Source organism: Mauremys mutica, chromosome 13 (genome assembly GCF_020497125.1).
Source record: "Mauremys mutica isolate MM-2020 ecotype Southern chromosome 13, ASM2049712v1, whole genome shotgun sequence".
Taxonomy (NCBI): Eukaryota; Metazoa; Chordata; order Testudines; family Geoemydidae; genus Mauremys; species Mauremys mutica.
In genome coordinates, this window is record NC_059084.1 from 52,865,667 (window position 1) to 52,881,453 (window position 15,787).

At 60.6% G+C, this 15,787-nt stretch overlaps 1 protein-coding gene and 1 gene segment (V, D, J or C); both read right to left on the reverse strand.

Annotated features, from left to right (window-relative positions):
* Window positions 1-252: 252 nt before the first annotated feature.
* Window positions 253-2,692, reverse strand: LOC123347724 (Ig heavy chain Mem5-like). Its single transcript, XM_044984953.1, has 3 exons — window positions 2,653-2,692; window positions 2,218-2,558; window positions 253-888 (listed from the first exon to the last, which is right to left on the reverse strand). Exons 1-3 carry the CDS (start codon window positions 2,690-2,692, stop codon window positions 253-255), a joined length of 1,017 nt encoding a protein of 338 aa, XP_044840888.1.
* A 194-nt stretch (window positions 2,693-2,886) lies between these two features.
* Window positions 2,887-5,575, reverse strand: LOC123347725. The segment is given in 3 exon segments: window positions 2,887-2,958; window positions 4,924-5,261; window positions 5,346-5,575. Coding segments are annotated over 3 exon segments (456 nt in total).
* Window positions 5,576-15,787: the final 10,212 nt, after the last annotated feature.

Sequence of the window (15,787 nt, forward strand, 5' to 3'; positions counted from 1 at the left end):
CCCAGCACCTCACAGCCCAGACCCCGGTGAGAAATGCCCCAGCGCAGCCTGGGACCGGCCTGGTACAACCCTCCCCCGGGAAGCAAACGCTGCTCCAGGCTCCTGAGCAATGGTCTCCGGATGCCGGAAGAGGCTTTGGGATTCCCCTGGTAACTGTCTCCCCTAGGACACAACGGGCCGCGCATCGCAGCAGGGGAATAAAGTCTCACATCCGGGCTGGGAGTCAGGCTGCCCCCACGCGGCCCAGTGTTTTCAATCCGCTTCTTCATGCGCGGTAACCTTGCCCGGGTTTGGTGCCCGCTGGAATAGCCGCAGAGCCGGGCTGGGCTGGGGGTCCAACCCACCGGCTTTGAGTTTCGGTCCCTTCTCTGCCCCGGAGGGATGCGCCTCTCTCAGCTGGTCTCTCCCTCGGCCTCCAACTGCCCCGAAAGTGCCTGTGACATTCACCCCCCTTTTTGTCCCAGCCCCCCCGTGTCCGTGTCGCTGTGCCTCTCGCCTGGCGCAGTGGTAGGCGGCGGAGTCCGCAGCTCTCAGGGACAGCAGCTGCAGGGAGACCTGGCTCTTGGCGGTGTCTCTGGAGATGGTGAGGTGGTTCCGGAGGGACTGGGCCGGGAACGGGGTCCCGGACCGGGTGATAACGCCCAGGTATTCTAGCCCTGCCTCTGCAGACGCCGGGATCCGGTACCACAGGTAATCGCTGCTCGCTATCGATTCCCCGGAGACAGCGCAGGTCAGCGCCAGGGGCTCGGAGACCTTCCCCACCCCAGGGCCGGACTCCACCAGCCGCACCTGGGAAAGGGCACCTGAAATAGAGGGGGGGGGTGAGTCTAAACTTCCCACTGAGCCCCCCAGCTCTGCCGGGGACCGGCCCCCCCAGTGCTCACTCACCTGGAAAGCCAGAGAGCGCGCAGAGCACCAGCCACCAAGCCCCTGGCATGTCTGGCGGGGGGGAGCCAGTGAGCCCCACAGCCACCGATCAGCTTCTCGGGGAGACAAATGCCTGGGAAAGGAGAGCAGCGGCCTCCGTGTGTGGGGGGGGGTCGGGGGAGGAGGGTGTGGGGGAAAGAGTGACTCCCTCAGAGTGTGGCTGTGGTCATGGCGGGTGTGAAATTCTGTGGGGGTGGTTCTCCCTCTCGCTTCCGTTCTCCCCCATCTGTGTGAGTGCGCATCTTTCTACCACTCATCTCTCCATCTCATACACCCCTCTCTCTACCCGGTACACGTAACCTAGCTATGTATCCCGGTACACCCCATCCATCCATCCATCTATCTATCTCCAAACACCCCATCCATCCATCCATCCATCTATCCCCATCCAGGGCCGCCCAGAGGGGGGGCAAGAGGGGCAATTTGCCCCAGCCCCGGGCCCCGCAGGGGCCCCTACGAGAGTTTTTCAGGGCCCTGGAGCGGGGTCCTTCACTCGCTCCGGGAGCCCCGGAAAACTCTCGCCTGCCACGGGCCCCCGGAGCTTCTGCCGCTCCCGGTCTTCGCCGGCGGGGAGTCCTTCCGCTCCGGGGCGGAAGGACCCCCCCGCTGGCGAATTACTGACGAAGCGGGACCCGCCGCCGAGGTGCAGCCAGGTCTTCGGAGGTAAATCGGCGGAGGGGGGCCCCGCCGCGGGTCTCGGGGGCACTTCGGTGGCGGGTCCCGGAACGGAAGGGGCCCCCCGCCGCCGAATTACCCCGAAGCGGGGCCCCCCGCCGCCGAAGACCCCAGGCCCCTGGAATCCTCTGGGCGGCCCTGGGTCAGACCCCCACCGGGCTGTCTCACGCTCTTCCCTGCTGTACGCCCGGCAGTTGGGGGCGGAGGGGGGCAGGATGTCAAAGAGACAAGGGGGTGAGATAACATCTTGTATTGGACCAACATCTCTCGGTGAGAGAGGTGGGGCGCTCTGGAGCCCCGCCGAGCTCTTCCTGGGGTCTCCTCCCTGCTGTGTTTCTCAGGCTGGGGTCGGCACTGCCCTGTCACTCTGCAGAGTTGTTGTGTCCCTGTCTGCCCGGGATATTGGAGATCCAAGGTGGGTGAGGTGAGACCTTCTAGTGGATCTGTGGGTGTGTCTCTCTCTGTCCCTCTCTCTCCAGGAGAAGTCGGTCGGTAAAAGAGAAGGGCCCCCCCACCTTGTCCCCCGCAGAGGGGGGCTGAGAGAAGGGGACAAGCCAGGCGGGATCAGCCCCCACCCCCGGGCGGGGCATAGGGGTTCCCCCCTTTCTGTCTGACGGGTCCCTGTCTCTGTGTCACTGTGTCTCTCCTGGCGCAGTAATAGGTGGCGGTGTCCGCAGCTGTCAGCGAGCGGAGCAGCAGGGAGACCTGGTTCTTGGAGGAATCCGCGGAGAGGGTGACTCGGCCTTGGACAGACGGGGCGTAGCGTACGCGCCACCGCGAGTTGTACCAGTCAATCTCCCCCAGCCCGTCCAGCGCTCCCCGGGGAAGCTGCCGGTACCAGTCCCAGTAATCAGCAGTGACGGAGCCACCCGAGACCGCGCAGGTGAGCGTGAGGGGCTCGGAGACCTGCCCCACTCCAGGGCCGGACGCTGCCAGCTGCACCTGGGAAAGGGCACCTGGAAACAGAAATAAATGAATAAACCAATTGACCCCGCGAGCAAAGAGTCTCCCGCACTCGCCCTATACCCCCCCCCCCCGCCCCGTGCTCACATGGGGCCAGGGCCAGCAGAGCAGCTGAGAGCCAGGTCATCGTGCCTCGGACCGAAGCAGAATAGCCGGAGATGCGGACACCGGCTTCTCCCTCCGGGGAGAGTCTCTGAAACCCTCCGCAGCGTCTGCTGGATCCTGAGACCCAGAGTCTGGGTGTGTGTGTGTGTGTGCAAATACTGAGCAGTGTCTGGTGTCCCGGAGCCAGGCGAGACCTTCACACACCTCCCGGCTCGCTCACTCGCTCGCTGACATTGACACACACGCAGCCCGCTCGCCCCCGTCTTGTCGCTCAGAGACCAGCTCGCTCTTTAACAGCCACGTGTCCGAACAGTCACTGTCCCTTTAAGGGCCTACCGGCGGGAAGGATTAACCCTTAAGTGCCGCGACACCGCGGATGCAGCTTCGCTCTCCTGCAGGCTGAGGGACAAGGCGGGTGTGACCCAGGAAATGCACCTTTCTCCCTGTTCATATCCTGTAAATTAACAGGGGATTGTCAGTTCTGACTGGCGTCCGGATGCCCAGCAATTAGCAGGGCACATATTAGGGGAATTACGGGGGTGATTTCCATAGGCTCCCCAGGCGGAGATAACGGGATTTAGCACCATTGAGGAGCCGTACCATAATTCATATTGTAGGCGCTCTCTTAAAAATTAAACCAAGCCCCTTTGTCAATGGAAAAAATGAAAGAATGAGTAAATAAAATCATTTTGCTCTCTCCTACCCCACCCGAGATAACTAAGTTCCAGGCCCGAGTGACCAACACTTCAGAAAGGAAGTGACGTCATCCATTTAATAGTCACCTTCACAACATGATCATACACTTTTTACCAACGGCTAGAAAATTAGAGTGTTTGCTCCTTTTCCATAGGAAGCAAATAATTCGCAGGCCTGAGTCATCAACCAGGGTGTCAGAGTTCTTGGCTACTAGGAGGGATAATGAGAATTTGGAGGACGGAATTGGATGGCAATTGCAGACCTACCGAGGGCTGCAGAGTTTCTCTCTGGGAACTGCAGGCTCAGGAACATGTGATTTTTGGTTTGGAACAGGAAACGCAGCTAAGCAGCCAACATCTCCTGTAACCTGATAGGCGAGTGCCAATTCCATCTGACAGGAAGGGAGGGGGAGGGTATTCCAGCACCCCCTTTGCAAGAGAACCATGTCCCGAAATGTTGTGTCTCTTTCTTGTTCTGTTTGAGTATGGATGGTATCCGCACTCTATGGAACCAGAGACATATCGGTGAGGGACGAGGACTTGTCTAGAAATCCGGGGCCTCCTCTGTTACCACTGAGTGGGCCGGTTCCAATGCTTTGTACGACAGAATGACAAGGCCACTTCTCCTCTCTTTGCCATTACGAAGTGCTCTCGTGAGCTAATGACCAGGCACCCAGTGCTGTCAGCCTTGAGATCTCCTAGCAGGGAAATGGGGGCGGGTCCCTAAAGCCTCTTTCCCTAATAATGTATCTCCGGCCCAGTGCTGAACCTCCTGTTCCACCCCCGGGGCTAATGAAGGGGGCAGTGTCGGATATTCCAGCAGCCAATGTAGGTCGCACGCTGATTGGGGGGCACCAAAGCGAACCCGTGCTGCCCTCTAGTGGTAGGTACTAGGATAGAAAACACCGAGTAAGAACTGAGGGGTCGGGTTGTGCACTACAGACAAGGAGTGCTGGCCCCTACTGGCAGGGAGCGGGACAGCAGGTGGACAGTGGTCACCCAGATGGAGGCGCGTGCTGAGAGAAGTGCGCAAATCTGAAAATTCCAACGCTGCTGAAGACTTAGGTGGTGGGGTCAATGTGGTTCTATAAGATAATAGCTTTGGGTTTTTTTCTTCAGTTTTTTATATAGATAGGAAATTACATTAAACGACTCTAATAGAAATTTAAGGTGGCAAAGTCAAGGCCTCAAAAGATAGGAGATGCCAGAGCTAAGGTTGCCCATGGAATCTTAACTCTGCCCCCTTGTCGGTAATGAGACAAGACTTCACACAGTCAGTGCACAGAAGGGACCCGCTGGGGAATGACCCAGGACGGGCAATGAAGGGCACTGTTGTCTGCCATGGGTTGCGGAAGTTGGAATGTGTCCCCCAGGGATAGGAGGAGAGGCTGCAGCTCTTCTAATGCGTCTCAGCCTTGGCGTCTTTGCAGCCTTCACCGGGCTCCAAAAAACATCCTGCGTGATGAGTACAGCGCTGGGGACTTTTTCTCCTTGGTTCAGTTCTGTGTGTGTCTGACCCTTCCCCTGGGCTGTGCCGGCAAAGGGGATGTTTTTGTACGTGGTTAAAGTCCCTGGCAGTCACTGTGTCTCTCTGGCAATAATACATCGCTGCGTCCTCGGGTTTCAGGCCAGTCATTTGCAGATACAGCAGGTTGTTGGGGTTGTCTCTGGAGATGGTGAATCGCCCTTTCACTGACACAGCGTATCTCTTGTCGGTTCCGGCCCAATAGCTAATGCCGGACACCCACTGGGGTGCTTTCCCGGGAGCCTGCCGGTACCAGTGCATCCAGTAGTCACCAAAGGTGAACCCGGAGGCTTTACACGAGATGTTGATAGAGTCTCCTGCCATTTTCCCGTCTCCCCCAGACTCCACCAGCTGAACCTGCGGTTGGGCCCCTGAGGACATAACAGAGAATGGTCTTAGCCTCGTAACCATAACACAGAGCCCCCCTCCCCGCATCTCTTAGGGCCAGAAATCACCTTGGGGAAGTGCCGCCATGACAGCAACATGCAGCCAGAGGAGCATCTTCCGCTAAGCTCGGCGTGAATTCCCCAGCGGGAGTTGTGGGTGTTCACTGCAGACACGTGGGGCTGCAGCTTTTGTCTCCTGCAGGGTCGGTGACACGGCGGGGGTGTGACAGGAAATGTTGTCGCTCCGTTTGCATTTGCCCCCTTCTTTAAGGACAGAGAAACCAACGTTTGCGTTTGTGTCGCTGCTCCTCGTTACCGGATCCATCTGCACCGAGTGTGAGCCAGGGAAGCCGGGGATAATCCCCCGCCGCAGAAACAAATCTCCCGGTTGAGGCGCTTGTGTTTCCAATCAGCCTTTTCATTACCGCTCTGGAGTTGCCAATTCTACCCGCAGGGACTAGTGGGCGCTGCCGTTGGACCCTTTGTGTTATTCAGCTCGGAACTGGGCATTTTCTTACCAGCCTGGGATGCACCAGAGCCAACGTTTGGCACAGGTCCGCTCCTGGAGCAGGCTCCCCAGCACGCTGCCGGTGGGACCATTACCTAGGCACTAATCCCGAGAGAACTCTGGGCACCTACAGCGCTCGCCATCTCTGCTATGAACCTGAGCTGAGAACTGTGCCCATCTCCCTGTGTGTGTACTGATCTCTTAACCAGCACGCTCTCCTCTTCTTTAATACGTTTTAGTTCAGTTAGTAGGAATTAGCTAAAAGCCTCAGGGCCGGGTCCAGGGGGTTTGCCGCCCCAAGCAGCCAAAAAAACAAAACAAAAGCTCTGATGGCGATTGCGATCTGCGGCAATTCAGCGGAGGTCCTTTGCTCGAGCAGGAGTGAGGGACCCTCCCCCGAATTTCCGCCCTGCTTGCTTAGCTGGTGCCTGGAGCCAGCCCTGATAAGCGTGTACTTGGGTAAGATCTAGAATATTCATTAACCTGGGAGGTATTGTTCGGATCCTTTGGGAGTGGTAGAACTTTTTTATAAAATGAATAAGATTTTCAGTAATCTCATCCCATTTGACTTGGGTGTCTGGGTGGAGGCCTGAGGCTGCGTTACTTTAAGGGAACCGTGTTTTGGCTTCTGGGTAACCAGTAAGGGGTTATAGAAGCTGTTTTATGCTGTCTTAGATTCACCAAGTATTGGAATATCCAGCAGTTCGGAGGATTGTCTATCCCATTCTTGGCACTTTGCCCTGACTGAGTAACTTCAGTGTGGCTCCCTCCGACCCCCGTCACAGAAGTTTCCCCTGAATTCTCCCGAGTGCTTGGAGCAGCTTAGACGGTTTCCGTTTCAGAGGCCAGCAACGTTGCTCGTGAACCCAGCAGAGGTCAGGTCGGTTCCCTGCTCTGAGACCCGGGTGTCTGGGGTCATATCCCTGCCCTGTGCTCTGAGAACAACCGCTCCGGGCACAGACACACACCCTGCCCCCCTGGCGTGCACCACACCGCACGAGGACGGCATCCAGAGGCTGCAGGGGGGGCGTGAGCGGCGGGCTATGGGAGCGGCTCAGGGACACGGGAGTTCAGGAGGTGATGTTGGTCACGTGACGCTCCCGAATCCCCTGGGCTGAACGCGGCGAGTTTTTGTCAGCGCTCAGCCTGGCTTCGCGTCACTGTGTCTCTAGCAGCGCAGAAATAGCGGGCGGTGTCCTCGGGTCGCAGGCGGCTCATTTGCAGATACAGCTGGTTCTTGGCGTTGTCCCTGGTGACGGTAAATCGCCCTTTCACTGCGTTAGTGTAATCTCTGCTGCCGCCACTGTCGCTGATCCAGGAGACCCATTCCAGGCCTTTCCCGGGGCCCTGCCGGTACCAGAACATGGTGTAGCTGCCGAAAGCGAATCCGGAGCCGGTGCAGGAGAGCCGCCTGGAGAGGAAGCTCGCTGCTAGCCCAGAAGGGCAGGTCTGCAGCAAAGAAAACGGGGTCCGCTGCCCTCCCATGTTTCCTGCCCCACCAAAGCCGAGTCCTTCACGCGCCGGTGGCAGCGCTGGGGACATTATCTCCTTGGTTCCGTTCTGGGTGTGTCTGACCCTTCCCCTGGGCTGTGCCCCGCAGCGGGCTGGGACTGCACAGGGGATGGGTTTGTACGTGGTTAGATTCCCGGCCAGTCACTGTGTCTCTCTGGCAGTGATACACCGCCGCGTCCTCGGGTCTCAGGCCGGTCATTGGCAGATACAGCAGGTGGTCGGGGTTGTCTCTGGAGATGGTGTCACGGAGTGTGGGGGAGTCAGGTCCTGCACCCCCGGACTCCCTGCAGATTCATCAGGACTCTCAGCCAGCCAGTAAAGCAGAAGGTTTATTTAGACGACAGGAACACAGTCCAACACAGGTCTTGCAGGCACAGATAACCGGATCCCCCGGATAGGTCCATCTTGGGGGGCCCCACAGCCCCCCCTGGGGATCAGAGCTCGGTCTCCCTGCCTCCCCTCTGTTCTCCAGCCAGCACTCATCTGCCCATTCCCTCTCGCCCCTCCTCTTTCCTCAGCTCCTTTCCTTTGTCTCCCCTGGCCAGAGGTGTCATCTCCCCTCCCCCAGGCCAAGCTCAGCTCACAGTTGAATTCCTGCATCTTCACCTAAACCTCTGGCTCTCCCCTCCCCCGCACAGACAGTCTGTGCTTCCTACTCCTTCACACCTCTCCCCCCTCCGAGACTGAACTGAGCGGGGTCACTCCAGCCAGTGACCCGGGGAAGTTCGGACCCACCTACAACCTTATGCCGCCCGCGCCCTCTCCCCACCCCAGTACCCCTGGGGTGCACACGGGGCTGGGGCCTTCCCCCCACGTTCCAGTCTGGGGGGCTGTGATTCAGGCTCTCTCGGTTCAGAGCCCCCCTTCTGACCCTGGCCCCCCTCCGGACAGGCTCCTCGGGGTGGGGCCCGGGCCTTACAGCCATCTCCCCCCTGTCCCGGGCCTTCCTCCCCCTCTGGCAGACGTCACAGGAGCGGCAGTGCTGCCGGACCTGGGCAAAGACCCCAGGCCAGTAATAGTTCTGCAGCAGCCGCTGCTGGGTACGCCAGGCTCCCTGGTGCCCTGAGGGGGACATGTCATGGGCCTGGCACAGCAGCTGGTGGCGATACTCCTGGGGTACCACCAGCTGCCTCCTGATCCCTCCTGACTCCATCTTCCCTGGGGGAGCCCATTCTCGGTACAGGAGCCCCTTCTCCCACAGGAACCTTTTCCGGCCACCTCGTCCCATGGTCTGTCCCCCCCCGAGGTTGGCCAGGTCCCTTATCCTCCGCAAGGAGGGGTCTTCCCGCACCGCGGCCTGGTACTCAGCCGCTGGGGCAGGGGCGGGGATCTGCTCTCCCTCACCGGCTGGGTATGGGGCCACAGCCTCTCTGAGCCCCGTCCCTGGGCGTTCCCTCCCTACCGGGTCAGGGTCCGGTGTCTCGGCCAAAGTACTTTCCCCGGGGTCAGGGTGCAGAGCCCTGCGTCGACCCTGACTACGGTTCACGGACAGGGTACCCTGGGTGTTACTTGGCCAGTCCTCGAGGTCCCCCCCCATTAACACCTCCGTGGGCAAATGTGGGTGCACCCCCACGTCCTTGAGGCCCTCCTTGTCCCCCCACTTTAGGTGCACCCTCGCTACAGGCACCTTGAATGGGGTCCCGATCACACCCCTCAGGTTCAGGTAGGTGTTGGGCACCATCCGATCTGGGCCCACCACCTGCGGCCGGGCCAGCGTCACCTCTGCGCCCGTATCCCAGTACCCAGTGACCTCCTTCCCGTCTACCTCCAGGGGAACAAGGCACTCGCTCCGGAGGGGTAGTCCCGTGCCCACCCTGTAAACCCCAAACTCAGGGCTGGGAGCATCCAGCCCCTCGGAGGGGTCAACCCGGGGCCCCCCTCCGTCCTTCGCAGGGGGTACGCGGCCCACCCCCCTTTCGTGCGAACGCTGCCCCTCATCCGGCTGGGTCTCTACCAAGTTGACCCGGTGTGGGGTTGGTCTGCTCAGTTTGTCCCGGAGCTTGGGGCACTGGCCCCGTACGTGGCCCGGTTGGCCACATTGATAGCAGCCCATGTCTCGTGGGTCCCCTCGAGTGGGACGGCTGGACCTGACGCCAGATGCTTCCCTTTGGTGGGGGCCCTCCCTCGACTCCTTCTGGGAGGTCCCATGGTGACTCTCTCTCTGCGTTGAGGCAGACCTGCTCCTTCGAGACGCCTCCCTGCCATCCCCCGCCCGACTGTCCATGTATTGGTCGGCCAGCCGGCCTGCATGCTGCGGGTTCTCCTGCTTCCGGTCCATCAGCCACTGCTTCAGGTCAGACGGGCACTGCGCATACAGGTGCTCCAGTACAACTAGGTCAAGCAGGTCCTCTCTAGTTTGGGCCCCGGCTGTCCACTTGCGGGCATACCCCTGCGCCCGGTTGACCAGTTGCAGGTATGTGACCTCCCGGGTCTTACGTTGACCCCGGAACCTCTTCCGGTACATCTCCGGGGTCAGCCCAAACTCGCGGAGCAAGGCCTCTTTGAACAGGTTGTAGTCCCGCGCCTCCTCCCCTCTCATTCGGCTGTACACCTCCACGGCGGTGGAGTCCAGTAAGGGGGTGAGGCACCGGATCCTGTCTGCAGGGTCCACCTGGTGCAGCTCACAGGCATTCTCAAAGGCCGTCAGGAAGGTGTCTATGTCCTCCCCCTCCTTACGCGGGGCCAGGAAGCTCTTACCGAAGCTCTTTGTAGGCTTGGGCCCCCCCTCACTCACCGCAGCCGGGGCCTCCCTGTTGTTCAGTTGGGCCATGGCCAGCTCATGTCTGCGCTGCTCCTCCTTCTCTCTCGCCTCGTATCCGCGTTGCTTCTCCTTCTCCTCCAGCTCACGCTGGCTTTGTCTTTCCTCATATGCCCTCAGCTCCTTACGCTCCTCCATCTCCATCTCCATCCGTTTGATCTCTCTCTCCAAGTCCAGCCGCCTGCGCTCTACGGAGGCCGAGCGTCGCCGGGACGATCCCCTGCTGGCCGGGGGGGTCACGGTGCCCTCCGTAGCTGGGCTCCTCCTCCCCCTCCCCCTAGGCCTAGGGGTGGGGGGTCTCGGGACGCCCTCAGCGGCCGGCTGACCACTCCCAGCGGGGACAGACACTGGTGCCTGCGCTGCATCTGCCCGGCTGCTTCCCTCAGAGACAGGGACCGGTTCATTCCTGCGATCTCTCTCCTCCAGCCGGGCAATCAGCTGGGCCTTGGTGAGCTTCCCACAGTGCTGCCCCCTCTGCTTGCACAGCTCCACCAGCTCACACTTGCGCTTCTGGGAATACATCTTCCTGCTGGCCACTCGCAGGCTGGGGTGCTCGCCGCTCCCCACGGGTTCCAGGGGGACCCCTAGTGTGCCAGTCCTTGAGCTCACCACCTCTCTGCCAGGGTCGAGCTGCAGACTCCTCCGCCCCTGGGATCGCTCGCTGTGATCCCCCGGGGGACCCTGTTACTGCAAAGTCCTGCTCTCTGGCCACACTCGCCCAGGGGGGACTCGCCCCTTCGTTTTACTGCTCCCCAGTCACTTACGGCAGGAAGCGCCGTCCACGGGGTGCCGCCGATCCCACCGCTGCCACCAGTTGTCACGGAGTGTGGGGGAGTCAGGTCCTGCACCCCCGGACTCCCTGCAGATTCATCAGGACTCTCAGCCAGCCAGTAAAGCAGAAGGTTTATTTAGACGACAGGAACACAGTCCAACACAGGTCTTGCAGGCACAGATAACCGGATCCCCCGGATAGGTCCATCTTGGGGGGCCCCACAGCCCCCCCTGGGGATCAGAGCTCGGTCTCCCTGCCTCCCCTCTGTTCTCCAGCCAGCACTCATCTGCCCATTCCCTCTCGCCCCTCCTCTTTCCTCAGCTCCTTTCCTTTGTCTCCCCTGGCCAGAGGTGTCATCTCCCCTCCCCCAGGCCAAGCTCAGCTCACAGTTGAATTCCTGCATCTTCACCTAAACCTCTGGCTCTCCCCTCCCCCGCACAGACAGTCTGTGCTTCCTACTCCTTCACAGATGGTGAATCGCCCTTTCACTGAGTGGCCATAGTCCGCGTTCGTGCTGTCGGGGTTAATTCAGGAGATCCACTCTGGCGCTTTCCCGGGAGCTTGGCGGTACCAATACATCCAATAGCTTCCAAAGGTAAATCCGGAGGCTTTACAGGAGATGCTGAGAGACTCTCCTGTGGTTTTAACGCCTCCCCCAGACTCCACCAGCTGAATCTGCGAACGGGCACCGAAAAATTAAAATATATTATTATTCATCTCAGCTAGGTCCACTGTAATACCGAGCTCCCCTCTCTATCCAGGCAAGGAATCACCTCTGGGAATTGCTGCCATGAAAGCGACGGGTAGCCACCGCATCATCTCTTTTTTCTGACTATTTTGGAGACAATTCTGCAGGAGCGCGCAGAGAAGCGGGGATGGGTGTGAGCTGCAGAGACACGTGTCTGTGCCGTCTCCCCTGCAGACTCAGGGACCCCGGGGTGTCTAACAGGAAATGAGGTCACTCGATTTGCATACGCGCCCGTCTTAAAATGAGAGAGAAACCGACTGTAGTAGCTGTGTGGTAGCAGCAGGCCCAGCAGCAGTAACGTTACCCTCCCCCCTTTGTGATTTAGTTCCCATGGGCACAGGAGGACGCTGTTAGCAATCCGTTCTCCGTCTGCTCGAGTTCCTTCGTAAATCCCTGTCTCCACTGAGCGCTAAGCGCACATGGGGCCGGGCCACACACTAAAAACTGCTGGCGGGATTCCCAGTTCCCGTTACAGTAAAACGGGCGAGAGCTGCGAGAACAAATCCCTGCGCTGGGGGTGAAATTTCAGCGGCAGGCCCCCGGAATGTGGCCCCGACCTCATCTCGCTGCCCCTGAGATCCTAGCTAAGGTCTGCGCTGTGGGGACTGGCTGCTACTGTCCTATAGCTCAGTTCTAAACGAGTCCCATGGAGAAGCGAAGCGGGGAAAGGAACTGAAATAATTGAAGCCTTATACCCAGATGTAGAGACACTCCCTCCTGAACCTGTGTATTTTATCATTTTAACTTTAGCTTAATTATAAATAATGATAAACTCCTTTCTGTCCCTAGGTTGCGGTAAGATTACATGACTCATCCCCCTTCATTGGAGGAGCTCCCAGGCCTGTTGCAGATGGTAACAGAACCAAGACACGTCTTCCCACCCAGTTCCTTGGCCCTGCCCGCTCACTGTGTCACCTGGGCCAACTCACTTCGGCCTCTGCACCTCAGCTGCCCAGCTCTAACATTCAGGCCGTGTGGCTTCTTCCGTGTGACGTGGCTAGTTAGACTGGAACGCGTGTCATCTCCTTCGTGGCGCCTGCGTCCTCCACAACTGCTTTTCCAGGAGGGCTGAAGCGTGTCTCCCAACGTGCCTACTTGGGCTGAGAGCTGGAATGACGCTGACCCGCCTTTCAGACACCTGCGCCCCCGCGGCAGTTTGTGTGCGGAGCCCGGTGCGCTCTGTAGCACTGGGCTCTCTCCCAGAGAGCACAGAAATACACCGCCGAGTCAGCCCGCTGCGCCCCCTCTATGGATAACGTGAGAGACTTCGCTCCCGTGTCCAGCTGCGCGGAGAAACGCGGTGCCAAAGAATCGGATTTGCGTTCCGAGCCGTAGGAAAACCTCCCGATTAGGAAGCGGGGCTGCTTCCCCGGCAGCTCCTGGTACCAGTCCAGGGCGTAGCTGGTGTCGGAGGTGCTGTATTGACACCTGATCTCCACCCGCTGCCCTTCCGTGGCTGGTAGAGAAGCGGGCATCTGGGTCAGCGAGTTCCCCGCCACCGAGCCTAGAAGGGGGAGAATTGGGAGGCAGTCACGGGGCGAGGAAAGTTCCCTAGACAGACCCCGGCCCCTCCGCCCGGAGCTCACCTGGGAACAGCGGCAGCGCGCAGAGACACAGCCACAGAGATCCCCGCATTTCTGTAACCGGTGCGGGAAAGACACTGAACCGCCGCCACCGATTCGACTTCTGGGGGAAATGAAGTGCCGGGGGGTGAGGCCGCTTCTGTGTGAACGGGGGATCCGGAGCTGGGGCGGGGGCAAAGCTCACACACTCCAGTAAGGGAAGGGAAAGGGGGTGAGCGTGTGGAGTGTGTATCTGTGTGTGTGTCTGTCCGCCTCTGTATCGCAGTGTGTGTCCCTGTCTCACTGTGTCCGTCTGTCCGTGCGCGTGTCCCCACGCGGGTGCGCGCGCAGTCTCTCTCCAGCGTCTGCAACGCACAAACAGTCACACCCACCCGCGCCCTGATTGCGACAGGGCCCCTCCTGCAAGCCGTAGTGAGGGGGGAGCGGGGCTCGGGAGCCGCCCACTGTTCTACCCCCGTCACTGTCTCTTTAAGGGAGGGGGAAGGGGGAAGGGGCCGTGGGGTGCGGGGAGGCTCTGAGTGACGGTGCCCGATTTCTGTCCCTTTTAGCAGGGGGGAAAGGCAGGCGGGTCCAGGCTGGGGGACGAGGGCGGGGCCCACACGCTGGGGGAATGGGACCCGCCCGGAAAGCGGTGCGGTTGGGGGTTTCCTGTCTCACTCCCGGGGATTCGCTTTTCCCGGCTGCAGAGACTCGGTCTCCCGGCGCTTCCTAGACTGAGCTCACACGGTCTCCTCCGCCTCCTCCCGGAGCTGCCTTTAACCCTCTGAGGCCGGAGGTCGCGGGGCGGGAGGTTTGTGTCTCAGCTCAGGCCGGATTCCCAATCTCCTGCACGGAAATACCGGGCCTCAGGCTCAGGGGTGCTGGGACTGGGGGTGTTGGGGGGATACCGCACCCCTGGCTTGAAGCGGTTCCCCTCAGACGCAGGGTTACAGTTCGGTCCCATGGCTCTCAGCACCCCGCTGTGCACGTTGGTCCAGCCCCCTGCTCAGGCTGGTCGTTCGCAAAACTAGAACCTGGGCTGTGGATCCTGGTGTCTTCTAGCGCCTCCCACACTGGGGCGGTAGAGCGGGATGGGGGCACCCAGCCCCGGGCACGGGGAGAGAATGGGGGACCTGGTCTGGGGGGAGCAGGGAACGGGAAACACAAAGGACACCGCCTGAAGCGGAAAGGAGGTGGGGGAGGGGATGGAACAGCTGGGCCCTGCTCGCCGAACCATTGCGATGGGGCAAACATGGGGGACCCTGGTATGGGAGGAGGTAGGGATGGGGGAGTCTCCAGCGGGGAAGGGCCAGGGGAGTCCCCGAAAAAGGTGGGGATGGAAGGAGGAAGACAGGGAGTTTGTGTAGGGGAGGGAGGGATGCAGGAGACCCCGGGGTGAGCGATAAGCGGAGCCTGCACACGCTGGGAAGTGTGGAGCCCCCCTGCTTGTAAACAAGGACCCGCTTCCTGGTGCCCCGGAGATGTGGCTCCCTCCCCCTCCCCCCGGTGCACATAGGGGGGAATGACTCGTCTCCTTTCCGAGACCGCCCCGCCCCCCCTCCGGCAGTTTGTGTCGGGAGCCCGGGGCGCTCTGCAGCACGGTGCATCCCAGAGAGCACAGAAATACACCGCCGAGTCAGCCCGCTGCGCCCCCTCTATGGTTAGCTTGAATGACTTCGCTCCCGTCTCCAGCCGCGAGGAGAACCGAGGTGCCAAGGAATCGGATTTGCGCTCCGAGCCATCGGAGTATCTGCCCAGCAGGAACAGGGGTTGTTTTCCCGGCAGCTCCTGGTACCAGTCCAGGGCGTAGCTGGTGTAGGAGGTGCTGTATTGACACCTGATCTCCACCCGCTGCCCTTCCGGGGCTGTCAGGGAAGCTGGGATCTGGGTCAGCGAGTTCCCCGCCACCGAACCTAGAAGGGGGAGAATTGGGAGGCAGTCACGGGGCGAGGAAAGTCCGCTAGACAGACCCCGGCCCCTCCGCCCGGAGCTCACCTGGGAACAGCGGCAGCGCGCAGAGACACAGCCACAGAGATCCCCGCATTTCTGTAACCGGTGCGGGAAAGACACTGAACCGCCGCCACCGATTCGACTTCTGGGGGAAATGAAGTGCCGGGGGGTGAGGCCGCTTCTGTGTGAACGGGGGATCCGGAGCTAGGGTGGGGAAGTGTGTGTGTGTGTGTGTGTGTGTGTGTGTGTGTCCGCCTCTGGATCCGAGTGTGTGTGCCCGTCTTACCGTGCCTGTCTCTGCGTGTGTCCCCATCTGTGTGTGCTCGCGCAGCCTCTCTCTCTAGTGTCTGCAACACACACAACGGTGGCACCCGGCAGCGCCCTGCGCGCGAGGCTGCCCCCTAGCGGAGGTTGAGCGGAGGTCACGACCGGCCAATGGTTCTAACCTCTGTCACTGTCTCTTTAAGAGGCGCAGGGGGGCCGAGGGGCTCTGGCGTGACTGTGCCGGGCGCCCCCTGTCTGTCCCTGCTGCTGCCCCTTTGGCATCAGTAGGGAGGGGGGAAGGGCAGGTGGGTCCAGGCTGGGGGCGTGGGCGGGGCTCCCATGCTGGGGGAATAGGTGGGGACCCTGGCATGGGGGAGGAGGGAATGGGGCACCCAGAGGCCAATCCCTGGAGCGGAATGGAGGGCAGAGGGGAGGAG